Source organism: Ornithorhynchus anatinus, chromosome 11 (genome assembly GCF_004115215.2).
Source record: "Ornithorhynchus anatinus isolate Pmale09 chromosome 11, mOrnAna1.pri.v4, whole genome shotgun sequence".
NCBI lineage: Eukaryota > Metazoa > Chordata > Mammalia > Monotremata > Ornithorhynchidae > Ornithorhynchus > Ornithorhynchus anatinus.
In genome coordinates, this window is record NC_041738.1 from 49928045 (window position 1) to 49955728 (window position 27684).

At 48.4% G+C, this 27684-nt stretch overlaps 1 protein-coding gene across 1 annotated transcript in view; it reads right to left on the bottom strand.

The window, feature by feature from the left end:
* PLCG2 (phospholipase C gamma 2) overlaps positions 1 to 27684 on the bottom strand; it is a 125994-nt gene that overhangs the window by 35751 nt on the left and 62559 nt on the right. The window contains exons 8-19 of the mRNA XM_029075533.2: positions 25776 to 25819; positions 25007 to 25079; positions 23273 to 23374; positions 21610 to 21728; positions 18640 to 18725; positions 16073 to 16193; positions 14899 to 15067; positions 11696 to 11800; positions 10096 to 10185; positions 8450 to 8625; positions 3833 to 4033; positions 2613 to 2732 (exon numbers count right to left, since the gene is read on the bottom strand). Coding sequence (XP_028931366.1) covers positions 2613 to 2732; positions 3833 to 4033; positions 8450 to 8625; positions 10096 to 10185; positions 11696 to 11800; positions 14899 to 15067; positions 16073 to 16193; positions 18640 to 18725; positions 21610 to 21728; positions 23273 to 23374; positions 25007 to 25079; positions 25776 to 25819 — 1406 coding nt within the window. The remainder of the gene's footprint in view (positions 1 to 2612; positions 2733 to 3832; positions 4034 to 8449; positions 8626 to 10095; positions 10186 to 11695; positions 11801 to 14898; positions 15068 to 16072; positions 16194 to 18639; positions 18726 to 21609; positions 21729 to 23272; positions 23375 to 25006; positions 25080 to 25775; positions 25820 to 27684) is intronic.

Genomic DNA, 27684 nt, shown 5'->3' on the forward strand with positions numbered 1-27684 from the left:
GGGCTTCGGCGTCAGAGATCATGAGTTTGACTCCCGGCTCTGCCACTTGTCAGTCGTGTGACTGTGGGCAAGTCACTTAACTTCTCTGTGCCTCAGTTACCTCATCTGTAAAATGGGGATTAACTGTGAGCCTCAGGTGGGACAACCTGATGACCCTGTATCTCCCCCAGCGCTTAGAAGAGTGCTCTACACACAGTAAGCGCTTAACAAATACCAACATTATTATTATTACCACCTAAGGATGTTATGAGAAGAGAGGAGAGAAATGACGTGAAAGGCTCTTTGCAAACTTAAAACACCATTCTAATTCAAGGCGTCATTGGTATGATTCCAGAATATCCTGGAGATGAGTTTAAGTGGGCAACATTGACGTGTTAACTCTGCAGGGCCCTGCCGATATCATGAATCTATTTTCAAAAAGGAAATTCCTGGTCACTTCAGAGGAATTCCATTCTTCTCTAAATACAGTCACACGCTGGAAACTTTCACTTCTTTCTTTGTGGCTTTAGAGACCGTGAGACACGGCCTTTTTTTGGTCTAAAGATACATTTTTAGAAAAGCAAAGCTGCGGGAGATTTATAAATTTCTTTAACAGATCCTTCCCCAGAAGGAAGCTCGTCGGAGCTAACTGCAAAGGCAGGGGTGCACAGTAAGTGACCAATGAATAGAATTGATTGATCGATTGATTCGGGGACCTCCAAGGGAGAGGACGCTATTCAAAAATGAGCAAATCGATCCACACAAGATAACCCAATGAATCTGCTCTCCTGGATAGTTGTATATTTTGCATTGCCACGCATTTTTAAAATAGTACTAATAAAATAACTGCATTTATTAAGCACTTACTATGAGGTAAGCACTATACTAAGCGCTGGGTAGATACAAGATAATCAGATCGGGCATAGTCTCTCTCCCACATGGGGCTCACAGTCTAAGGAGGAGCATATTTATAGGATTCAATGGAGTGTGACTTTCCCTAAGAAGTTGTTCAGTTAAAAAGAAAAAGGCCTATTGCTTTAAAAGTCGTCCTCCCAAACACAAACACCAACCATCAAATCGCAGAGAGCCACATTTGAGCCTAGACTGGTGCATCTCACTGTACTGTGAAAGGCTCACTAGGGTTGACCTGCGGGCATTTTCAAATTGACTCCGCCCCCAGAGGCCTCAGCAACAGGTAATTAAGCAAACACAGGTTATCCCCCCTTATCTGAGCAAACACAGGCTACCTTTCCTTGGGCACATGCCAAAACAGTGACTGACTCCACCACTGTCCTGAAGGAATGAGGTTCCCCTCATTTTTCTACTCTTCTCTGAGAGCAAGGTAAATCTCCCTTCACGAACTTCCTCTTACCAAGAATGGGAGGGGAGAGGAAAGGCGGGAGTGACTCTCACCCATAGGGTTACCATATCCCGGAACAAGGTAAAAGCCTGTGGGCCTGCTGGGAGCGACCCTCCGAACGTGGATAATGCGTGCAAAGCGTGGAGGTGGGAGTTTGTACTGTACCCCAGGGCCAAGCCTAGGAGGGAAACGAGGCTCGGGAATAGTCATCCAATGCGGGGTTGTCAGCTGAGGGGAGCGAGGGAAAAATAAAAGAGGAGAACTACTTCCCGGGACAGGAATTCCACTCTTAAATCCCTGCCCCGACCTTGGGATGACCTTTTGGAGATACTGGTTCCAGGGACGATCTGGGCCTGCCCCAAATAACTCGGTGAAACTAAAATAAAAGTACCCAAGACACAGCCCCACACCCCCCCGCCTTCTTCTGACAGTACGAGATAGAGCCCAGACTGGCCAACAGTTCAGTGTGGAGGAGTCTCAATCGACAAATGCTATTTACTGAGCTCTTCCTTCGGGCAAAGCACTTGGGAGAGTACAAAATAACCGAGTTGGTTGACACGCTTCTCCGCCCACAAGGAGCTTACAGTCTAGAGGGGGAGATGGACATTAACCTAAATAAATTATGGTTATGTACATAAGTGCTATGGGGCTGAGAGTGGGGTGAATATCAAGTGCTTAGAGGGGACAGAGCGGGCAGCGAATGTGTCTGTTAGCACAGTGCTATGCACACAGTAAGCGCTCCGTAAATAAGATTGATTACAGAGCTAAGTGTTGTTAGGGCTGGAGGAAAGCCAAGGTAATCGATAACGTTTCCTAGATAGTAAATAGGGCAGCCTTGCACGCTAAGTCAGAGCTGATCTGAAGGCAATGCCAGCTGGAAAATGCCCTACCAACCAATCGATAAATGGTATTTAGCCTAGCTTTCCCTTTGTCCTAGAAAGAAGAGACTGTCTGCAAACCCTGGGAGCCCCACTGGGACGGGGACTGTGTCCCACCCAATTAAAACTGTATCTACCCCAGCACTTAGCACAGTGCTCGACACCCAGTCATCAGTCGGCAAATTCTTCTTCAAATGTCGTCGAGTCGTTTCCGACCCATAGACTCCATGGACCCGGCCTCTTCAGAACGTCCCACCTTCTGTCAAAGTCGTGCTGGCATGGGTAGCAGAGTTTTCTCGGGAAAGATACGGAAGCGGCTTACCGTTGCCTTCTTCCGTGTTTAGCAAATACCCTGACAATAATAAACCCATCCAACAACACTGCTCGACGCTGACCTGAACGTAATGGCGTACGAATCTGCCCCTTCTCTCTTCCTAATCAGAAAGGCTCCATCTCGGGGAATTCGCATCAGCATGTCTTCAGCTTCTCCTCGGCTCAGGCCGTCATAGTACCAGCTACGGGGAGGCGGTGGGAAGGAGAAAGGAAAAAAATATCTAGTGAACAAATAATTGGGAGGTTTGTCAAAGTGTCTCTCAGCAAGAGGAACTGGTGCCCGCTCCTCTTGATTTGGAAGCCTCGCAAATTTCAGGATACATTATCTGTTTGATTTTTCCCAACTTGTCACACATGACAGCGGTTTACAGAACAGAATGCTGCAACATATCAAATTATGTGGGTTCAACATCAGCAGAGCTTGCCCGCGTACGGCAATGCAGACTAAATCGGCTCATCTTTACATAACACGACACTAAAGCAGCCAGGCTGGTTCCTGCAAAAGTGCGGCGACTGAGTTGCACGTTTGGCAAATGCGGTGTGCGGTTACTAGGGGTTTTCAGGGATAGGAGCCTGGAGGGGAGCACAGAGGGAAAAAACACAGAGGACACCTGCTGCATTGTAACAAAGAGGGAGATACTGCAGGTATAATTTAGGATACGTTCAATAGCAACCCACATTTCAAAAATCACTCTCCGGACTGTGTTTCTCCCCATTTCCGATATTCTCATTACAAAGCCAAAGCTGATTTTCCCTTTTGTTTTCAAGGTGAACAATAACGAGGGACTCTAACAGCAGAGGACAGTATGCTGCTCTGCCCAAATGAAAAGAAAATGAAGCCTGGAGCTTTGGCGGTTGTTAATTAAAAAGAAAAAACAGGTTGCTGTTGGGAAGGTGCTGGGTAAGACTAAAAATGACCCCTGGAGAATTAAAAGAGAATCTTCTTCAGGGGCCTTTAACACAGAGCTCACTTGCTAAAGTCTCTTAGCCCTCGCCAATCACAGAGTTAAAAGTTCATAATTTTCCCCAGTAAAAGAATCTGTTCCTCATTCAATCACTTTATTCAATCAAATTTTACTGAGCACTTACTGTGTGCAGAGCACTGTACTAAGTGCTTGGAAAGTACAATTCAGCAACAGAGACGATCCCCGCCCACACCGGGCTTACATGCGTCCACCACCCTAGCCTCAGCGGCGGGCTCTGGACAGACTAAAATTATGAGCCCTCCTCCCCCGTAGGTCTGACCGAAGACCTGAACTCCACAGGACCCAGGGGGACGTACGGTTTAGATTCATGCGGGTTAGGTTTGGGCACCGGATCGGTCAGGCGCAGCTCGAACTCGGCACACCGCAGGTGGGCCTCCCGATAGTGTTGGATCAAGTCGTAGATGCTGCTGAACATGAGGTTGTCAGTCAGGTAGTACTTCATGATGCCGCCCTCTACGATGGACCGAATGCGGCAGTGCTGGACTCGGCCCGATCTCCTGCGAGGGTGGGAAGGGGAGGGAGGGGAGGACGATTGGTGCTGCTTTTAGTTCCATTACTTCCTCGCTTCCCCCATTGGCCTTCATCGGTAAAGGTCGGAACCCAACAATTCACTGCTTAAGAACACTGGCACCAATTCTGCCCGCTCACTTAACCACTCATTCTGCTTTGGCTCCATCCAATCAATCAGTGAGTGGTATTTACTGACCACTTACTGTGTGCAGAGCACTGTATTAAGAGTTTGGGAGAACTGAATGCAACAGAGTTGGTAAACACATTCCCTGCCCACACTGAACTTATAGTCTAGAGTGGAGACAGACTTTAGTAATTTATATTAATAAATGATTACCTTCCCACGAGCATACATCTTCCCCAAATTGCAGAAGTCATTCCTTGACCCTAGCAATCCCTCCAGCCATCATCCCAGCTCCCTGTTCTCATTTCTGTCCAAATTCCTCTACAGGGCAGTACTTAGCCTCTGTCTTTGCCTTCCACTAACTCTCTTCCCAAGTGCCTGGTTCAGTGTTCGGCACAGATAACAGACGCTCAATACATATTACCGATTGACTGGCTGACTTCTTTTATCTGGTTTTCACTCCCTTCACTCCACTGCTATTGCTCACCAAGATCTCCAATGACCTCCCTTAGGCTAAGCCTCACAGATATTACTCTATTTCTTACCTATCACTCTCTTATCCCACCACATACCAGCTCGCGCTCCACCCAAACGGATCTTCTAACTGTGCCTCATTCTCAAGTCTCCCTTCTCTGACCCACTGCTCACACGTCAATCCCTTCCCAATCAAATCCAACAGTCATCTCCTTCCCCATCTGCAAAATCCATCTAGGAAAGCACTTTCCCCACGAACCATTCCCCAACTCATCCCCACTTTCCCAGCCCTGTCATCACGGGCATCTCAATTAATCCCTTTGATGACCTATTTTTATAATAATCTTTCATATCCGCAACATTACTCTTTCACCTACTCTATGTTGGAAATTTGGGTCTGCTTAAATTGTAAACCCCTCGAGTATATCTTTTACCAGTACCTTGTGCTAATAAAGTGCTCTGCACACAGCAGTCCGTGTTGCTGATGATTTGAAAACATGAGTGATGATGGTGGGAAAGAATTCCATTCTGCAATCTTCCGAATGATCCTGGATTTGGGCCAACTTCAGGCCAAGCTGAATAACTGACAGTTTGGCTAAACGAGCTGAGCCGCGCTTACTGCCTTAGGCAATTAATCAGTGATATTTATCGAGTGCTTAGTGTGTGCAGAGTAAGCAGCGTGACTCAGTGGAAAGAGCACGGGCTTTAAAGTCAGAGGTCGTGGGTTCTAATCCCCGCTCTGCCACTTATCAGCTGTGCGACTTTGGGCACATCACTTAACTTCTCTGTGTGCCTCAGTTACCGCATCTGTAAAATGGGGATTAAGACTGCGAGCCCCACGTGGGACAACCTAATTACCTTGTATCTACCCAGCGCTTAGAACAGTGCTTGGCACATAGTAAGCACTTAAATGCCAAAATTATTATTATTATTATTATTACTGTACTAGGCATTTGGGAGAACACAATACAACAGAGTTGGTAAACCCGTTCCCTCCCCCGTCAGGAGCTTGTAGTCCAGAAGGGTAACAGATATTAAAACAAATTACGGATACGTACATAAGAGCTGCGAGTTTAAAGGTGGTGTGAGTTTCAAGTGCTTAATGGGTACAGATGCAAGTGCAAAGGTGAAACAGAAGGGAGTGAGAGAATAGGGGAAATGAGGGTTTAGTAGGGGAAAGCTTCTTGGAGATGTGATATCAGGAAAGTTTCTAAAGGTAGGGAGAGTGGTGGTCTATCACATAAGAAGTGGGAGGGAGATCCAGGAGAGAGGGAGGACTTAGACAAGAGGCCAACGACGAGATAGAAGACTTTGCGTTACAAGAGCAAAGTGTGTGAGCTGGTTTGTATTAGGAGATCGGCGAGGAAACGTAGGAAGGGAAGAACTGATTGAGTGCTTTAAAGCCAATGGTAAGGAGTTTCTGTTTGATGCGCGGGTGACTGGGCAACCCCTGGAGGTCCCTGAGGAGCGAGGAAACGTGGACTGAACGTTTCTGTAGAAAAACGACCCGGGCAGAGAGTGAAGTATGGACTGGAGTGGGGAGAGACAAGAGGCAGGGAGGCCAGCAAGGAGGTTGGCGCAGTAATCAAGGCGGGAGAGGATAAGTGCTCGGATCAGCAAAATAATTGCTCGGATGAGAGGAAAGGGCAGATTTCAGCCATGTTGTGACGGTATAACCGAGAGGATTTGGTGACAGATTAAATATGTGGGTCGAATGAGAGAGTTGAGGATGATAATAATAATAACGTTGGTATTTGTTAAGCGCTTACTATGTGCCGAGCACTGTTCTAAGCGCTGGGATAGACACAGGGGAATCAGGTTGTCCCACGTGGGGCTCACAGTCTTAATCCCCATTTTACAGACGAGGTAACTGAGGCACCGAGAAGTGAAGTGACTTGCCCAAAGTCACACAGCTGACAAGTGGCCGAGCCGGGATTCGAACCGTTACAAGTTTGGGAGCTAGAGAGAGAGTGGTGCTGCCTACAGTGATTGATAAGTATGGGAGAGGACAGGGCTTAGGTGGAAGATGAAGGATTCTGTTTTAGACACGTTACGTTTAAGGTGTCGACGGGACATCCAAGTAGAAATATGGCGAAGGCAGGAGGAAATGTGAGATTGTAAAGGTGATCTTTTGGGGGACTATTTGTGCCTAGTTCTGGTGTAAAGAGCCAGTCGGCTGGGTTATCGGTCCTTCCCCGAAATCACTGGGGGTCAGGAGGTCTGGCTTCTAATCCTAGTTCTGTCACTGGCCCACACTGTCACCAATCTGCTGCGTAATTTAGGGCCAATCGCTTGACTTCTCTGTGCTCGTTTCCTCATCTGTAAAATGGGGATAAAATACCTGCTCTCCCCACCTCTTGGCCCATGAGCCTCATGTGGCACAGGAACTCTTCCACTACCCTGTAATTAGAGAAGCAGCGTGGCTCAGTGGAAAGAGCCCGGGCTTGGGAGTCAGAGGTCATGGGTTCGAATCCCGGCTCTGCCACTTGTCAGCTGTGTGACCTTGGGCAAGTCCCTTCACTTCTCGGTGTCTCAGTTCCCTCATCTGGAAAATGGGGATTGAGACTGTAAGCCTCACGTGGGACAACCTGATGACCCTGTATCTACCCCAGTGCTTAGAACAGTGCCCTGCACATAGGAAGCGCTTAACAAATACCAACATTATTACTATTATTATAATTCCTTGTAGGCAGGGCTTGGGTCTACCAACTATATTGCACTGTGCTCTCCCAGGGGGTTAGTACAGCGATCTGCACAGAGAAAACACTTAATAAATATCACTGATCACTGAATGACTGTGTCTGAATCGATTATCTGTACCTACCCCAGCACTTAGCAGAGTGCTTTAGCACATTTAGAGTGCTAAATAAATACCATCAACTCTTAGGGGCTCCTTATCTCAGCACCCAAACAGATTCTGTTCCCACAAGAGTCAAGTCCACAGAAGAAAGGAGCTTTGTTCTACGAGGATCAATCGGGGCACATTCATTCATTCATTCATTCAATTGTATTTATTGAGCGCTTACTGTGTGCAGAGCACTGTACTAAGCACTTGGAAAGGCAGCCCCAGTGGTCCCAAGCCCAGGTGGGCAGTGCAGGCTGTGGCATCTGCCCCAGTCCCTCCAGCCTGAGCACTCAAAGCATCCATTCATTCATTCATTTATTCAAGCACCATATCGAGCACTGGGGAGAGTACAATACGACAATAAACAGACACATTCCCCGCCCACAACGAGCTTTGCGTCTAGAGAAGGGGACCGCAGAGCCACAGGCAGAGCAGCCGCTCGGCTCCTCTCCCCAACTAGAAGAGGGGCTTCTTTATCTTCTAGACACGGACTCCTTCTCTGGCCTTGGGCTCCACACCTTGGCAAGTCGTGATTTCCACTTTGCTGGCTGCCCAGCTTCCACAACTATGGAGGCACCGGTAGTCTGGCCCATGGGCTGATGGGGGGAGGAGTAGATGGGCAAGTGCAGTCGCTGCTGCCCATGGGAGCTCTGAGGCGGATGGGGTTTCAGTCAGGAAACCACCTTCCCTCTGACCAACACACACACACACACACACAGACACACACGTGACTGAACGCTTGGCAGACTGTATCCACCTCCCCCTCACCCCACCCCCCACCCCCCCCAGCCCCTTTATCCAGTCTAGAGAAGGTCTGGGGGACCCAGGATGGATTACGGGAAAACCTAGATCATATCCTAAAGCAGAATTCTACATCTTTTCCAGCTTCTTTAGCTTTGAAGAGATGAAGGAAAAAAGAAGCCATTTCAAAATGAGGGAAGGGGAAACGCTAAGTTATACCAGAATGACAGCGTGTAGTCATTGGGATACGTTTCACTTTCACGGACTAGGAAGGTTCCGTCTTTGCTCCCCGTTTCCGCGCAGTATTCCTGGAGCAGCTTCTCAGCACTTGTCCTCTTCTCCATCCTCTTATGAAACCACTTTTCGCCAAAATGCAGATCAGTCTGGGCCACATCCTATATCACAAAAAGAGTTCAAAATTTTTTCTTTACAACTCTGCCCAGACCCTCTCCTTCTGATGGCCTGCTGTAACAATTGCCCCGATCCTTTGCACGCCCAATCCTAGGAAAGGCATCTCGTGGCTTGCCTGTGGGGCTGAGGTAATCAAGTCGAGTAGCTCCTTAATTAACTGTCCAACTCCTGATTTCCATAGGTCTGGACTCATTCGTTCCACTCCGTTTTGGATGATGGAAAAACTCAGAAAGCATAATCAACTTGGACCACAATTAAACCCTAAAAAGCACTGGCAGGCAAACATCCCAATTTTCCTTGAGACAAGCAGCCTCTTCCCAGCATCAGTGACTTTTCAAATTTCAGTGGGGGAATTTCCCATTAGACTTAATATTTCCATCGAGTGAATCCACAGAAAGTTACAGTCTTTTCCTGGTTTTCTAACCCGGCCTGGATGAGTGCTGTAATGAGGACAAAGTCTCCATTATGGAGGAATTTATGCCCGTTTTCAACAAACTCCTCAAAATCTTGAAACAATTCAAACTGGAGTCTGTTTCTAACCTAGTGTTTTCCCTTCCCCTGAACAAAGATCTTTGCCAGCTCCTTCGGCCACATAGAAAATGCACACAGATGTTAACGTGATTCTTTTAAAGTGGCTTGACTTTTGGCTGCACCCCCAGATGGGAGATGGGATGTAATTCCTAGCTTTTCCCACATAGACCACCAAATTCCAAGACCTAAAGTGGGGCCTGAAGAGACAGAATAACTCAGCAGGGAAGGATGGATGGTGGGGGCGGGAGGGTCCCTGCAACCACTCCACTATCTTTAAAACAGCGCTCAGCGCTTAAAACAGTGCCCGGCACATAGTAAGTGCTTAACAAACACCATCATCATCATCTTCTAGGAGTTAAATCTGTACCTTGGGATAAGCCATTCCACTTCCCCAATTCTACAACTGAGAGGACAGGGAACCTTCCTTTCCTCCCACCAAAAGAGCAGTGCAGCTGATGGGAGTTTTGAGGTGCCCAGCAAGTAGGCACTGATGACTGTTATTCTTGTTGAAAGGTAGATGGTGGGGGTGTAGGGTGACGCTTTAAGAGATGGACAGTGTCACATATTGGAGTCAAACTATAGTTATGCTCTCTTGTCTATGGGCTCTCCCAAGCGCTTAGTACAGTGCTCTGCACCTAGTAAGCGCTCAACAAATATCCCCGATTGATTGATTTAGCAGAAGCTTGACCGCAATTTCAATTTTCTCCCATGACTTTTACGGCATTTCAAATTTGTCCCGGAACTGTAGAAGGATGATTTCCTTCTCTATCTTTACTCCCAAGTTGGAAGTGATCCAACCCAGGGAACAGAGGAAGAACAGGGACAAGGTGAACCCCGGTGTACACGTCCAAACCCGTGCTGAAACGAATCGGATTCCAAAGGAACAGTGTAAGTGAATGGGAGGAGGAGAAGAGACTACAGACCTTTGGGGTATCTTCCTCCGCGCTCTGCTCTATATCGTCACTGAAAGAAAGCTTCTCATCTGCGATGGCACAATAATGCCGATACCATTTCTAGAACACAAGACCAGCATTATCAGTCTTCTTAAGAAGGAAGCAGACACCCTGAGAGAAGCAGCGTGGCCTAGTGGAATGAGGATGGGCCTGGGAGTCAGCGGACCTGGATTCTAATTCTCTGCCACTTTGCTGTGTGAACACGGCCAAATCACCTAACTTCTCTGTGCCTCAGTTATCTCATTTGCAAAATGGGGATTAAGAGCCCACCGCGGGACAGACGCTCTGGGCAGCCCAACTATCTTGTATCTACCCCAGTGCTTAGTACAGAGAAGCCGCACGGCGTAGTGGATAGGGCACGGGCCTGGGAGTCAGAAGGTCGTGAGTTCTAACCCCAGCTCTGCCACTTGTCTGCTGTGTGCCCTCGGGCAAGTTGCTTCACTTCTCTGTGCCTCGGTTTCCTTATCTGTAAAATGGGGATTGAGACTGGGAGCCCCATGTGCGACAGGAACTGTCCCCATCCCAATTTGTTTGTACTCATCCCAGTGTTAATACAGTGCCTGGCGCACAGTAGGCATTCAACAAATGCCCCAGTTAGTACAGTGCCTGGCGGAGAAGCAGTGTGGCTCAGTGAAAAGAGCGTGGGTTTCAGAATCAGAGGTCATGGGTTCGACTCCCGGCTCTGCCACTCGTCAGCTGTGTGACTGTGGGCAAGTCATTTAACTTCTCTGTGCCTCAGTTACCTCATCTGTAAAATGGGGATTATCTGTGAGCCTCGCGTGGGACAAACTGATTACCCTGTAACTGCCCCAGCACTTAGAACAGTGCTCTGCATATAGTAAGCGCTTAACAAATACCAACATTATATAGTAAGCACTTGAATACCATTCAAGAAAAGAAAAGTTAAGAAGTCTACATCCAACATGGTATTCCACGGGTCAGCCAAGCAGCGTGGCTTAGTGGCAAGAGCACGGGCTTGGGAGGCAGAGGATGTGGGTTCTAATCCTGGCTCTGCAACTTATCTGCTGTATGACCTTGGGCGAGTCATTTAACTTCCCTGTGCCCAAGTTCCCTCATCTGGAAAACGGGGATGAGTAAGCACTTAACAAATACAGTAATTATTATTATTATTATTATTCCAGCCTGGGGGAAGGGATGCAGCAGGGGGTTTGGGCTGACTGAAACACACCTTCACAGGTTTGTGCCGTGGAGCCAAGATTTTGGATCATGGGACAAGCCTAGTCAGAGGCCCCGCCTACTTGGTGGTTGTGCCCTAAGACACAACCGTCTCTTCACCAGAGGTGCCTAAACAGCTGCCACAATCAGTGGCCTTGGATACCCTGGAGGGAATGAGGAAGGAGGGTCTTCTTCTCTCCATGCCTGGGAATGAATGATCCCTGAGTCCTCCCACCTACTGGAAAAGACATCAGCCTCACAGTTCCCTTCTTCCTTAAGCCTCAGCTGCCTTAGAGCTTCTTCCCACCTCAGGACTGATAGGAAAGATTCTTCACCCCATAATATTTTCTTTACAGGACATCTTGATTCACAATGAAATCAACTTCAATTGTACCTGATCTATGGAATCCCACATGTACAGTTCCCCTTGTTGCTTCTTCTCTTCTTTCTTGTCTTCTACGTTGACATCCACATCTCCTCTTGGGCCCAGCTTTTTATGCTAAGAACAGAACAAACACAGGGTCACACACTGAGGCAAGAATTACATGGGTGGGAACCCTTCCTCTGCCTTGAAGGAAGCAGGCACCTATCTCCCTCCAGCTCAAAGACTGCATTTGTTTCAGCTTTTCCCCGGAGTGCACAACTGCTCTGTCAGAGAGAAATGTTTCCCTTGTTTTCTTTTAGTGATATTCTCCCGCCTGCTGAAGGCCCACTCCATGCTGTCCCTCACACAAGCCGGCCCCCCTGTTTGGGACATATCTAGATTCTAAAGGATAAAGCACAATGACTAGTGTGTGATAGCACAGGAGGCCTCACAAGGCAAGCACCAACGAGGAGGAGACAAGGAATACGGAATACTGACCGCCAACCCCCACACTGTTCCCTCTGGGGGTCTCCCTCTCCCCCGAATCACTGGAAATGCTGCTTTCCACTATCATTACCAACAGGAACTGAAAACACTTCCCTACTTGGCCCACGCTGACAAGCTAGCCAAGATCTAGAAGCAAACACCTCAGTTTTGGGGACAGAAAAGGAGCGTGCCTTTACATATTCTATTTATGAAGCCAATATAGAAATTTTAGAACAATTTCAGACAGCTTTGAAGACAGATCCCTGCCTCGGCCAGAGCTTGGTCACCGAGGGATGAGCAGGGTGAGTTGGACTCTGGCCCCTACAAAGCCGGGGCCCACGACACCAAGCACACAAGGATCGTGCAGACAAATCGTGCAGAGAACAATTTTACGTCCCCAGAAGCCTGCTAGGCAAACCGCACATGACAATCACATCTTTCCCTTCTCCCCCACACACCTAACTGTGGCTCAACCTGGCTGGGCCTCTGGGTACAAATCCCAGAAGTGTGGAATCCATCAATCAGTGTTATTTATCAAGTGCTTACTGCGTGCGGAGCACTGTATGAAATGCTTGGGAAAATACAATTCGACAGAGTTGGTAGACATGTTTCCTGCCCAAAAGGAACTTATAGTCTGGAGAGCGGCATCCAGTCGAGAACTCTGCTCATTCCAAACCAGGCCCATGCAGGCTCAACTGTGGAGGCGGTTTTGGGCAGGGAATGAATCTACCAATTCTGTTAGATTGTACTTCCCCAAGCGTTTGGTACAGTATTTGCCCCAAAGAACTTAATGAATACCATACCCAAAAAATGATTTCAGGAAAACCCATTTTCAGATTAACAAATGCAAATCCCAGGACGATTAAAATGAGAATCTGCCGTAGGGTTTCCTTCATTTAGTCCAGTCAGAGACCAGCAGTAGGGGCATGACATAACCAAGCTGGTAAGGGAAGGAAAATCTCTTGGGAGAAAATTGTCATCCACCCACCCGTCACCAATACTGATTGAGCACCTTCAGTCAGAAGCAAAAGCAAATGGATCGCCTGCCCTCAGCTCAGGTTCTAAAACTTCCTCTAGACCATCTCGATGCCTCAAATGCAGTCACCAAATAAACAATGATTTGGTTCTCACTGGTATCAGTACCTCCAGTGGCCAATTGACGCCGGGCCTACGACAGATTGCCCACCCAAAGGTGTCTATAATTAGGACCTTTTCGGAAAACCTATTGTGGTGAAAGGGGGTGGTGTGGGGTGACAGGAAATCCAAACAGCTGCCCCAGAATTTCCTGAAATGTCAATCTTCTAGATGGAGACACATTTTCAGTTGACCTTTCCGAGCCATTGTCCCAGTCGGAACTTAGACCACTGGCATTCACGGGAATGTAATTTATTTATGTAATTTTAATGTCTGACTCCCCCTCTAGACCGAAAGCTCGTTATGGGCACGGAATCCGTCTGCTTATTGTTCTCTTGTACTCTCCCAAGAGCTCAGTACCGTGCTCTGTACATGGTAAGCACTCAATGAAGACAACTGACTGACTGACCTCTGCTCAAAAGCCTCAGGCCGGAAGGCGCCGCGGGACTCGGTTCCCTTGCCCTGCTTAAAGCCCTTCTAAAAGGTCCCTGCCTCCTTTTCTCTCCAAACACATCTAGAGCAGACAATTCCCTCAGCCTTCCTCGGTCACTATTCCACCATTCTTGGTAGAATCCAAGTCTCGAGTGTCCATTCCCTCCCACCCAATCTTCACGCCCTCGGTCTCGTTCCCCTGCGGCCCTCCTTTTCCCTGAGGATATCCGGCAGCCCGGCCCTTTCTCCAGCTGCCAGATCACTTCTGTGGTGAGTGGAGAAGGGGAGAGATTCAGTGGGAGTCTGGGGTGGGGAAAGCTGAGTGTCCAAGGGTGAGGTCTGAGGTAACCGTCTGTCTCAGCCGGTGTTTGCCGGGGGGTGGAGTCAATGACTGTGGTCTGAGAAAGATGTCTGTGGTCACGGTGCCAGAAAAGGTCATTTCATATACCTGATGGCCTTGTTGTTCACAAGGTTTCTATCCACTAGCCACAGGTGCCCGGCCCAAGGGGACCCTGGGGGTGATGGTCCTCACAGCTGGGTGACCCGGACTCCCGGTCTTACTCATCCCAGGTCTCCAACCAGATTTGAAAACTCCCTGTCAGGGCTGAACAGACCCTGAATGGTGACTTTCTGGTTCGTCAGCAGTCTGAAGCCTGTCCGCTCCTGGCCCCCATCCTTTCTGAAAATTCCTGCCCTCTATTCGCCCCCACCTAAACCTCTCATCTTTTCAAAGAGCTGAACAATCAACTGGGGGTTTAATATCCTACTAACAGAAGGAATGCTAGTGGTGGGCTTTAATTTCCAGAATTTTCTTCCTTATCTTTTGCTGGAGACACCCACAGTACTTACTAGTCCTTGTCCTGCCTCTGGCTACTGCAAGGGGGCAAGGGCACGGACCTGGGAGCCAGAGAACCTGGGTTCTAATCCCAGCTCCACCACTTATCTGCTGGGTGACCTTGACCAAGTGACTTAACTTCTCTGTGCCTCAGTTCCCTCATTGGTAAAATGGGGATTAAAACCGCGAGCCCCAAGTAGGGCACGGACTCTGTCCAACCAATTATCTTGTATCTGCTCCAGCATTTAGTACGGTGCCTGGCACGTCGTAAGTGCCTAACCGATGCCATTTTTAAGAAAAGTGCCGGGAAGCTTCCGGGAGCACTGACATATACGGTGAGCCATACCTTGATGATGATTTTCTCTTTCAGCTGGGTCGGGGACGGCAACTGATCGGCACTGGCCTCGGTTGGCCGCACGAGGAGGGCATCCCCAAACACCTCCTTGAACACCTTGGCCATGTGGCGCTGCTGCTCCACACAACAGTGCTCTTCGATGGAGAGGATCACGGGGAAACTGAGGGAAAGAGAACCATAACGGTAGTATTCCAGTTTTCCTTCCTGAAAAATACCGTTCTTGGCACAAATTAAGTGCTTAATACATGCCATCATTATTCAGTAGTACTTATTGAGCACTTACTGTGTGCAGAACACTGTACTAAGCGCTCGGGAGAGTACAATATAACAATAAACAGACACATTCCATTATCATCCCTAGTCAACCTACTCTTTGACTACGTAAAAACAAATCTGAAAAGCAAACACAAATCTTCTCCAGTGAATGTCAACCATGCTTTTGGAGAAGCAGCGTGGCTCAGTGGAAAGAGCCCGGGCTCGGGAGTCAGAGGTCATGGGTTCGAATCTCGGCTCTGCCCCTTGTCAGCTGTGTGACTGTGGGCAAGTCATTTCACTTCTCTGTGCGTCAGTTACCTCATCTGTAAAATGGGGATTAAGACCGTGAGCCTCACGAGGGACAACTTGATTCCCCTGTATCTACCCCAGCGCTTAGAACAGTGCTCGGCACATAGTAAGCGCTTAACAAATACCAACATTATTACTTCCAGCGCTTAGAACAGTGCTCGGCACATAGTAAGCGCTTAATAAATACCAACATTATATTTTGGAGGAGCGAAATGGCAGTTTCCTGGCTCTTGGTTACTGAGCAAACATCTGCTGAGCAAGTTCTAGGAAAACAGGAGGCTGAGTCCATGAGCGGGGAGAGAGTCACATCGAATTCTTCCAATTCTGCCCTTTTCCTATTCCTCTTTTGGAACCAGGGCTAGGAAGGGGAGTGGGTCTGGAGCCATCTAGAAATAGTCTCAGGTGCAAAATCAGCCAGGCCTGTGATCCGTCAGCTCGCCTATCTGCTGGAAATCTTGGGTTCAAACCAGAAGCCTGGGCCTTCCCTGAAGGTAACTCGGGCTGGGCAGGGGAGAGTGAAGAAATGATGGTCTTTATCTCTGAGATTCTTGTTCTGTGGTCACACCCCCTCGACAAGTCTCAGAGAAAACTGAAAACCTACTCTGAGGTCACAAAAGCATGGTCTTTGATGGCCTGTACCACATCATCGAACTTGATCTTCGTGGTCCGCGTCCATCCATGATAGATGATTGGCTTTCCATCAGGGCCGTCCCAGCAGTCCACTGAGGGGAAAACAGAAGGGTTTTAATGCTCCTTTTGCTTGCTTTTATAGAGCTCAAGAGTTCTTCGCCGCCCACAGAGAAAGGACACAAGATCCACAAAATAATCACGGTTTAGATGCTCTTAAATTTCAAGCCCAACAGTTACAGGACGGAAGGGTTGTGGTGCGAATAAGTTTTGGTGTATGTGTGTGGTGTACACGTGTGATAGGGGACAGGATGTTTAGTGCATCTGTTTGCAGTCCACCTGCAACTGTACTCGAGGTTTTGGAACTTTTACAGTTTTGCAAGGATAACGTGTAAAATTAACCTCTCCGCCAGTCCTGCTTTCCAAAGGAATGACCCTGCCCAGAGGCAACCTATCAAAGGACCGCCTGGAAAACCCTGCTGGGGACGCTGAAATCCCAAGCATCTGACTAAGCAGCACGGCCTAGTGGATGGAGCAGAGGCCTGGGAGTCAGAAGGTCCTGGGTTCTAATCCCAGCTCCGCCACTTCTCTGCTGAATGATCTTGGACAAGTCACTCCACTTCTCTATGCCTCAATTCCCTCATCTGTAAAATGGAGATTAAGACTGAGTGGGATATGGCCTGGGTCCACTCTGATTAGTTTGAATCTACCCCAGTGCTTAGTACAGTGCCTGGCACATAATAAGCGCTTAAAAAATACTATTTAAAAAAAAAAAGACTAAGCAATTAACTGACAGGTCCAGCCCCCTGGCCAATCAGCACAGATGAACTGGCGTGAAAGAACACACAGAGAAGCAGCGTGGCTCAGTGGAAAGAGCACGGGTTTAGGAGTCAGAGGTCATGGGTTCTAATGCCGGCTCCACCGCCTGTCAGCTGTGTGACTTTGGGCAAGTCCCTTCACTTCTCGGTGCCTCAGTTCCCTCATCTGTAAAAGGGGGATGAAGACTGTGAGCCTCACGTGGGACAACCTGATTACCCTGGATCTCCCCCAGCGCTTAGAACAGTGCTCGGCACCTAGTAAGCGCTAAACAGATACCAACGTTATTACAAAGGGGCTTCCTTTGCCCGTCAACAAACCGATAAAGCGAGGTTTAACTCGAGGACTGCAGCGCTCCCACAACTCATTTCGTTCTGGGAAATGGAGGCTCCAGGAGAGCAGGAGGCCTGCTTCCCCCCCCCCCCCCCACGGCGAGAAGCAGCGTGGCTCAGCGGCAAGAGCCCGGGCTTGGGAGTCAGAGGTCATGGGTTCGAATCCCAGCTCTGCCACTTGGCAGCTGTGTGACTGTGAGCAAGTCACTTCACTGGGCCTCAGTTACCTCATCTGTAAAATGGGGATGAAGACTATGAGCCTCACGTGGGACAACCTGATTACCTGTATCTACCCCAGCACTTAGAACAGCGCTCTGCGCATAGTAAGCGCTTAACAAATACCAACATTATTATTATTACTGGGCCAGGGTGGGGGAAGAAGTCTGTGAGGGGATCCCCACTGTTCTTTGTCCCCCTCTCTCCAGCATGCCCTCATCTTATCTCCGTGGCTGGGGGGATCCCACGGGACCCGTAAACTGCACCCAACCTGGTGGATAGAGGCGGGGAGGAGGGAATAGCCCGGAAAGGCCCAGGTGTAGTGGTGAGAAGGGGGACACCAAGGGGGAGGCTTTTTCCCTTTTGTTGTTGTTGTTTTGTTAATGGTACTTGTTAAGCACTTCCTAGGTGCCAGGCACTGTTCTAAGCGCTGGGGCAGATACAAGCTATGCAGGTTGGACACAGTCCCTGTGCCATATGGGGCTCACAGCCTTAATCTCCATTTTACAGATGAGGCACAGAGAAGTGAAGTAACTTGCCCAGCTCACACAGCAGACAAGTGGTGGAGCCGGGATTAGAACCCAGGTCTTCTGACTCCCAGGCCCACGCTTTAACCACTAGGCCACGCTGCTTCGGAATTGCGGGCAACAACAAACCGCGGGGAGAAGGGAGTGAAAATTTTAAAACGAAACCTCACCCAATCAGGCCCACCCATAGGCTTCTTTTTTGAGAAAAGAAAATAAAGGGCTTAAGTCTGTCTAGGCTTTTTTAGATAATTAATAGGGGTGATGCACATTGTAGAATTCTGCACTATTGTTGAAAAATACACTTGCAAAATAACAGTTGGTGTGATGGCGATTTGATGGCTAGTTACATTCTAAAGACATTAGAAGAGCTTTATTACTTAGGCATAATTGACTGAGTCCCAATTCTGGGAAACTGGGTAGCAAATCTTGGTTCAAAAACCACTCCCCTCTTTAGAAGACCGTTTCCCTGGGAAAACTGGTTCCAATTTACCACGCTTCAATTTAAGACGCAGTTTGCGGGAACCAACTGGGTCGCGAGTCCAAGCACGGCCCGGAAGACTTCCCTACGACAATCCGAAAGGGAACTGAGCCCGAGAGCGCCTACCTGTCGGACTGTCCTCCACAAGAGCCGCACAGCCCCGGCTACTTACACTCGATGCATCGGCATCCCATCCGCAGGCACCTGATATAGGCTTCCGGGGAAGATTCGCTTCGCAGCTGGTCCCCGGTGAGGTACCTAGATGGGTGGATGAAGACAGTCAGGCAGCTCACGGTGGCCAGTGGCGAAGGGGGCCAATGGCCCAATTGTGACTACTGTATTGGCAGTTGTGGGCCTCTGCAGAGAGGAGCCTCCTATTAGATTGAGAGCCCCATAAGGGCCAGGGGCCAATGTCTATCGATCGATCAATCACTAATATTTATTGAAAGTTTACTAGGGCCAGAGCCCTCTACTAAGCACTCGGGAAAGTACAGTAGAAAAGAGTTGGTAGATACGCTTCCTACCCACAATGAGTCCAGGGTTGAGGCGGAACGGACATTTGTGACTCAGTGGAAAGAGCATGGGCTTGGGAGTCAGAGGTCATGGGTTCGAATCCCGGATCTGCCGCTTGTCAGCTGTGTGACTGTGGGCAAGTCATTTCACTTCCCTGTGCCTCAGTTGCCTTATCTGTAAAATGGGGATTAAGACTGTGAGCCTCACGTTGGACAATATCTACCCCAGCGCTTAGAACGGTGCTCTGCACATAGCAAGCGCTTAACAAATACCAACATTATTATTAGGAGTTAGGGGTCATGGGTTCTAATCCCAGCTCCGCCACGTGTCAACTGTGCGACTCTGGGCAAGTCACTTAACTTCTCGGTGCCTCAGTGACCTCATCTGTAAAATGGGGATGAAGACTGAGAACCACCCGTGGGACAACCTGATTACACTCTATCTTCCCCAGCGCTTAGAACAGTGCTCGGCACATAGTAAGCACTTGACAAATACCAACATTATTATTATTAATATGAATAAATTCACAGATACGTACATAAGTGCTATAGGGCTGAGGGTGGGGTGAATTCCAAATGCCCAAAAAGAACAGATCCAAGTGTGTGGACTCATTCAATTGTATTTATTGAGCTCTTACTGTGTGCAGAGCACTGTACTAAGAGCTTGGGAGAGTATAATGTAACAATAAACAGACACAATCCCTGCCCACAGCGCACTTAGAGTCTACAGAACGAGCTTCGGTCTAGAGGAGCCAGAAAGGAGACGGGGTCGGGGAAGAGGGCTTAATCGGGGAAGGCCTCTTGGAGGAAATGTGACCTTAATTAGGCTTTGAGAAGGTGGGGAGGGTGGTGGTATGATGTATAAGGAGGGGGGGAGGGAGTTCCAGGCTACAGGGAGGATGTGGCAAAGGGTTTGGTAGTGAGACAGACGAGATCAGGGCACCGTGAGCAAGCTGGTGTCTAATTTCCACCTCTGTATAATTTTCCAGTGCTTAAAACAGTGCCATGCACACAGTAAGTACTTAATAAATATTATTATTATTACTACCGCTGCCTCTAGAGGAGGGGACACAGCTGAATAAGTTGGCCTGGATGTATTTGTATAGTCATGCTGAGTGGCTGACCCTACCTGGAAGAAACACTTATTGAATACCCACCAGAGTTCTACAGGGGACATTCCCTGTCTGGTTATAGTGGGGCTCAGAAGATCTGCCTTTAACCTGAGTGGTTGTGAATACACTAGAGGCAACGGGGCTTAGTGGAAAGAGCCTGGGACCGGGAGTTATCTTGTCTATTGCGAGACCTTGGGCTAGTCATTTTACTTCTCTGGGGCTCAGTTTCCTCATCCGTCAAATGGGAATTCAATAGCTGGCCACCTCCCCCCTTAAAGTCTGAGCCCGTGTGGGACAGAGACTGTGCTTGACTGACTACAGGTTTTAGAAAACACATGGTGAAATAGGGGCAGGGGAGAAAAATGGATCTAAAATAGGAGCCCATACCTGAAAAATGGCTTCCCCGCAGTGGTTACTGAGTTCCAACCTGGTTCAGAACACTATTCCAGCTCGAAATTGTTTCTGGTAATTTTGTCAGGTCCACTACCCAGTATCTAACTCCAGGCCTCCCAGGAATTTACATTCATTCATTCAATCGTATTTATTGAGCGCTTACTGTGTGCAGAGCACTGTACCAAGCGCTTGGAAAGTACAGAGCCAGGGTAGGGGCTCTTTTTTTTAAAATGGCATTTGTAAAGTGCTTGTTATGTGCCAGGCACTGTACTAAGCGCTGGGGTAGATATAGGCTAATCAGGCTGAACAGAGTCCCTGTCCCACTTGGGGCTCGTAGCCTTCATCCCTATTTTACAGATGGGGTAACTAAGGCACAGAGAAGTGAAGTGACTTACTATTATATAGGTTTCAACAGCAAAATCACTGTACCACAGAATCTTAAGATAGATCTGGGAAAAAGCACCCATCCCTCCTTGTTGGCAGGGAACATGTCTACCAACTCTATCTTCTACTCTCCCAAGTGTTTAGTACAGTGCTCTGCACACAGTAAGTGCTCAATAAAATGGCTGATTGACTTGCTCCTGATCTAACTCTAAGGTTATGGCCCCCCGAAACAGTGCAACACTCAGTCAGTTCACTCCACTGACCTTCAGCCTTCTGGAAACCCGCCACTAACACGCGCCAACCCCCGCCAGAGACTTACTCCTCATGACCTGGGAATTTTTTGCCTCAATTTCCTAATCCCCTCCTTCTGCTCAATTCCTTCCCTATACGTGGCTGAGTTCCAGCTCATGTCACAGGTGAGTGACTGACAACCTGCGTTACGACCGTTTTTCCTCTGGAAGGGGTCCAGAGGACCCTGCCTTAGAAATTTCTGGGTCTTTTCCCTTTCTTTTAGTGAGAGGCTAGCTTCGCTGGGACCATCCCAAGGCAACACGATTCCAGTTCTCCAGAAGCTCACAATCAAAGAGGGGAGAGAGGAGATGGACTCACGGCCATCAAAGCCACCCAGACCTAGAGCACAAGTGAGAGGTGAAGGAGTGAAGTCACAGGAGAGCATATCCAACAGAAATCCAGAGACAAATCAGACACAAACATCAGGGTTGAAATGCCGTGGAAACTTACGTGTTATGCGATGAAGAAATCCAATAATGAGATAAAGGATTGTTCATATCCTGAACATCTACCACATCGTACTTTTCATCCCAGATGCTATTTTCTTTTGAAAAAAGGTAGGTGAGGAACTAAAATAAAATCGCAAGAAGAAAGAGAAATGACATCACGGGGAGATCAAAAGGAATAATGTGTGGAAGTGGGACAGACACCTCTCAACTTTCTCAGAACTGGAGGAAAAAGCTAACCTGCAGATGACACAAACCTTCTATTTAGGGTTTTAAACTGCGCCGGCTATATCCCTCCAAACTTGATAGAGGACCAGAAACGTTCAAGCTTTGCGTTCCTCTCCCTGCCAATACCCACCTTCGAGTGAACAGATAAAACAAGGGGGAGTTTCCGATCTCAAGTCAGCTTTTGTTCACCAGTTCCCCTGGCCCTCCGCTCTGCTGTGATTTTTCCAGGGACGTGAGCCAAAAAAGCTTCATGAGAAAGTGAAGGAGGATGCAGTGCCGACCCCAGGCCTCTCCTCTCACCCCACGTGGCTTCAGGTCTTGATGGGGGCCGGGCTGGCTTCTGGGGTCCTCGCCGGACTCAGAAGTACCCACATCAGTAGGCTTAGCTTCTGTTCCGGGTTACGGACAGGGAATGCGTCCACTAATTCTGTTGTACGGTACTCTCCCAAGCACTCGGTACAGCAGTCTGCATAGAGTAAGTGCTCAATAAATACCATTAATTGACTGACTGATCGAATCAATCCGACGGGGCCAGGCAGTCGAGGCACAGCTCAACAGTTCTAGTGGCCTCAAGGAATCTTGGTGGAGGGAAAGGTGGGGAAGAGGCAGAGGGAGAGGAGAGGCCGGGTCCCCCCAGGCCTCGGAATCCCCCGGAATCCCCAGGGCTGCGCCATAAACCAGAGCAAAGCACTCGCAAGCTAGAGAGGCCCTACCTCTCCCCCACCCCAAAGCCAGTCCCATTCCCACCCAGGAGAGCTTCCAACTCAAGATGAAACACAGCAAGCTAGTGAGTGCAAGCTGGGATTCCTTGGTGGCCCCCCAAAAGGGCCACAGTGATCTGCCTCCCTTACACAAAATGAACCAGACAAAAAGCAGAAGGGAGGAGGCGGAAAGGAAGGGGAGAAGGAAGAAGAGGAGGAAGGAGGAGGCGGAAAGGAAGGGGAAGGAGGAGAAGGGAGAGGATGAGGCAGCAGGAAGGAGGAAGAGGAGAGGAAGGAGAAGAGGGGTAGAGAAGAAAGGGAAGGAGGAAGAATAAGAGGAGGAAAGGAAGGAGGAGGAGGAAGGAGGAGGCGGAAAGGAAGGGGAATGAGGAGAAGGGAGAGGATGAGGCAGCAGGAAGGAGGAAGAGGAGAGGAAGGAGAAGAGGGGTAGAGAAGAAAGGGAAGGAGGAAGAAGAGGAGGAGGGAAGGAAGGAGGAGGAGGAAGAAGAGGAAGCAGAAAGGAGGAGGTGGCAACAGGAAGGGGGAGAAGGAAAGGAAGAAGGGGCAAGGAGGAAGAGAAGGAGAGATGGCAGTAGAGGAGGAGGAAAAGCATACTGCACCAATCACTCAGTAATCAAAAGCTGGGTGTGGTGTCACCAGCTAGCCTCTTGGAACAGAATTCAGCCCCTCAAAAAGCCAGAGGTCGTATAACTTTGCCGACACGCTTCGTTCACTAACCTCGTCAACAAATAAGAAAGGCTCAGCCGTTTCTCTCATAGTGTCGTCAATAAACTTTGTCATCCGTTCCCGGACTTTACTGAGATCCTGTGCCCATTGTTCCTGAAAATTTTTTTTAAAGAATTCATAAAATACATTAGGACAATGCAATAAAATCCATCATTCCTTAGTTTACAGTACTACCCAGAATAGCGTACTACAGCCCAACAAGCTCTCTGCCTTCCTAACTTCAGGCAGCTCCTGAAATCCCATCTCTTCCAGGAAGAAAGCTCTCTCTGGCTCACTAGGAGATGGACAGACATCTCGGCCTCACCCGATACAAACTAGTCCCTCTGCTAGTGAGACCCTCCGCTCACCCGTATCCGCTTAATGAATTTATATAATCTGTTAAAAGTTTGTTGTTTGCATGTCCTGAAATTGCCCACCTAAATCTAGGTCATCTGTCAAATTATAAACTCCTAATCTGTCAGATTAGCAAACTACTTTTGGAAAGCCCAGAAATGCTCTTAGCAACCACTGACACCCTCCGATCATCCCTTTGAGGAACAGAGAATTCGGCCAGTAACTCTATGCTGCCTTTGGCCTTTGTTAGCCATTTACGTACTTTCTGTTATTGTTTGTATGTCCTGTTATTTTATTCCTCTATTACTTCTTTCTATTATTTCTTTCTCACCAGTTTGCACCTCTCAAGTCTTATCATGTGCCATTCTTGACTCTCCCATCTCTAATTCCCTGGAACTCCCTCCTTTAAATCCACCCAAGCACTGTCTTCATATTCAAAGCCCTCCAAAAATCTACCTGAGTGGGGATTTTCAAAATTTTCCGCCTAATCCCAACCCCCTCATTGTGTCATCACAACTAACACCTTTAAAAGATATACATAAAACATATATATATATACACAAGCAAATAAGGGGAGTGCTGGACACAGAGTAAGCTCTTAAATACTAGAATCAACACACACCAACACATCTGTGTTAATACCATAATCAAATATGGTGTATATCTATATCCATAGATAAACACAAACATATATGAGATTACGGCATTTGTTAGATGCTTACTATGTGTCATGCCCTCCACTTATTTGTTTTGTTCAAGCTTTTGGTAATACCAGTTATAATCGGCTTTTTCTCCAGCTTCCACTCTCTGCAAACAATTTATGCCTACTTATTTCTCCTATTGGATAGGAAATGCCTCAAGGGCTCTGTCTTGCTTCCATTTCTTTTTTCTCACCAGTGGAAAGAAATGGGACTGGAAAGTCAAAGAACTCAAGTGTGAGATCCAACGCCCGTGTGACCTCGGGTAAGGCACTTAACCTCTCTGGGCTTCAGTTTTCTCACCTATAAAATGGTGATTCAATGGATTATGAGTCTAGTGTGGGACCGGGACTGGATGTAATTTCATAACCTTGAATCTGCCCTAGCACTTACTAAATGCCATTATTTTTATGTTCTATTACTATCATTGTACAGGGCTCTGCACCCCGTACTCAATAGTGCTGGGCACATAGTAAGCGCTTAACAAATACCACCAAAAATAAATCAATCAATATGGCCAAATGGCTGCAGGAGCCAAAGTGCCCCCCAAAACCTTTCCAACATTCAGCGTTCGAAATCGAGGGTCACCCAAGAGATGGCCGTCCAAAACCTTTGGGGGATCCTGGCAAATGAGACCGAGCCTGAGGTTCAATTTGAGGCAGTCCGATAGTCCAAGGTCCTGATCTTGACTCACCTGCTGTTCAGTGTGCAGAAACCTCTGGAAGTCATGAAGGTGGACAGCTGAGGCATCCGGCCGGTCCGTATTTCTGCCCCCGAAGAAAAACAGAGAGGGCAGCGTGAGAGAGTTCCCCAAGGAGCTGCCCGCTGTCAGCAAAGGGGCTCAGCTGACGAGCCAGGACTGTCTTGGAGGTAACAAAAGAACCGAAGCAGTGGCCATAGTACAGCTAAGTCTGGGGAAAGGAAGACCAAGACCTTTACTAACAGATCTGGTCTTGGCCTCGTCATCTGGCAGAGATGTGTACCCCTCCAGTGCTGAGGGTCAATCCTTGGAGCTGAAAGGGCACCTTCGGGACGGCCTGCCAGATACCCTCTGAAACACCAGTCCCTCACCTGAACGCTGCCTTCCACCGAGAACAGCCGGGACCTCGGTGTACGGCGAACCCACTGACCCCACAGATGGCCTAGGGGTTCTGCTGAAAAGGGAGTCAACTGCAGGCTCTCCCTCCACTGATCAAACTCAAGCTACCCTTTGGAAAGTACCACTTGACCTGGAAATGGTATGTTTCTTCTGCCCAACAGCAAAGATCTGTTCCCTCGATATAGGGAGCCGGTGGGGGCCTGCCACAATTCAGGGAGGCCAAAGTCTCGAGGGGTGCCCTCTTTCGCGTGGCGGGAAGTGACGCTGAGGAGATCAGGGACCTCACACCCCGGCCCCATAAGACGGGGGAGTCTGGCACCCCTTTCTCGCACAAACCCCGTTTATCTTAAAGGAGAAACCTCACCCCAGGATGAAGACCGAAGAATCCTTTTTGAATTCATCAAGGATCTAAAAGAAATGGACAAAGGACAAAAAAGGACGCTGCGTTAGAAATACAATCTAGCCGTTGGCTGGGGCGCTGGAATTTTGAATCTGGCCATGTTCCAGCTAAGAGATAAATCCGGAGCCTTCCATGTCTGGCAATGTCCCTTGCAGTGTGAAAATTCGCCCAACAAAATCCAGGTCGTTTTGACATTTTGGAGCAAACCATTGACCTGTGCAAGTCACGGAGCGAAATTAATGGATGTCACGGTACCAAGCTGATAGATACGTGACGAGTGAGGAGCCAACTTCTCATGGGATCCAGGTGGCAGGCCTTTGGGCAAGCTTCAGCAACTCTTTCAGGCTAGTAGAGCAATAAAAATAGTATTTATTGAGCACCAATGGAGGGCAAAGTACTGTTCTAAGCATTTTAGAAAGTAGAGCCAAAATTAGACCGCCATTTACCCCTGAAAACTTTTCCCTACCGCACAAATCCCTGGGAAGCCCTTTCCCAAGAGAGCCAGAGAGGCATCTGGGATTTCATCTTAGACCCCGCGCTCCTGTCACAGCAGTGAAGTAGCCCACTAATAAAGGGTATTTATTGAGTGCTCACTGTTGGCAAAGCATAATACAACAGAGTTGGCAGACACGGTCCCTGCCTTTGAGGAGCTTAAAGTCTAGTGCAGTGGCCAGAAGTTGGTCGAGACTTCTCCAGATAGCCCACGACTGAAATGGCCAGGCACCTGGGGTCACTCTGATCTGGATCCACACCCTTTTGGTGGCCCCAGGTTCGAGCTGGAGCATCAGATGGATTGGTCACTCACAGACATTTTAAATTCTCCCCCTTGGGAATTTAATACTTTGGGCAGAGAGAGTCCTGGGGTAGCCTGAAAGAATTAATGCTGTTTCCAAAGAGCCTTCCTGGCCGTTGACATCTGGATGTTAGGCTCTAGCTCAGCAGTTACTACAACTGATTGAAGCGACTCTTTTTTTTAAAAAATGGAACTTGTTGAGCACTTACTCTCTGCCAGGCACTGTGCTAAGTGCTGGGGTAGCTACAAGGATGTCAGGTTGGACACGGTCTCTGCCCCACATGGGGCTCACTGGCTTAATCCCCATTTTAGAAAGGAGGTAACTGAAGCCCAGAGATGTGAAGTGACTTGCCCAAGGTCACACAGCAAACAGGAGGCAGAGCTGGAATTAGAACGCAGGTCCCTCTGACTCCCAGGCCCATGCTCTATCCACTAGGCCATGCTGCTTCTCCAGGGATTCCTGACAATCCTTCCAAAAGGTTGGGGAGGAGAAGAGGGAAACAAATCTCACCTTGAATTACCTCTGGACTGCAGCAAGGAGAGATTGGAAACAACAATTAACAGGCTAACTGACATTTCTGCTGGTGTGCTGGATATGCAATCAGGAAAGTGAGCGAGAAACAGATTCAAAGGTATCAACAAGCACCAGACATGGTGGCTACAGCAGTGGGGCGAAAGAGGATCATACCCGGTGGGGAAGGAAGGGTCAGACCCAAGGAGGTCTTTGAAGCAACTTTCTACACCTGTCCCCCAAGTTCCCACTGTCGGGGGAGCGTCATCTGGGAATACCACAATGAGATGCAGAGAGCTGGACCAAAGGATGTTGGATCTGATGTCCCCAAACTGCTGTCCCTTTCCTACCCAAACCATGGACAATTACTCATGATCCTGGGAGAGAGGGACTGAGTGTGTGATTGGCTAACACTTTGAGCCTATTTCTGGATTTCAATTACGGCGACCTCCTCCCCTTCCTATCTTTTGCCCACACGGGCTAGTAACTATGAAGACTTGCTTGAGTTTCATCTCTGTATTTCTCTGGAAGGGGCTTGTGAAATGCAAAATGGCAGAAAGGCTACATGT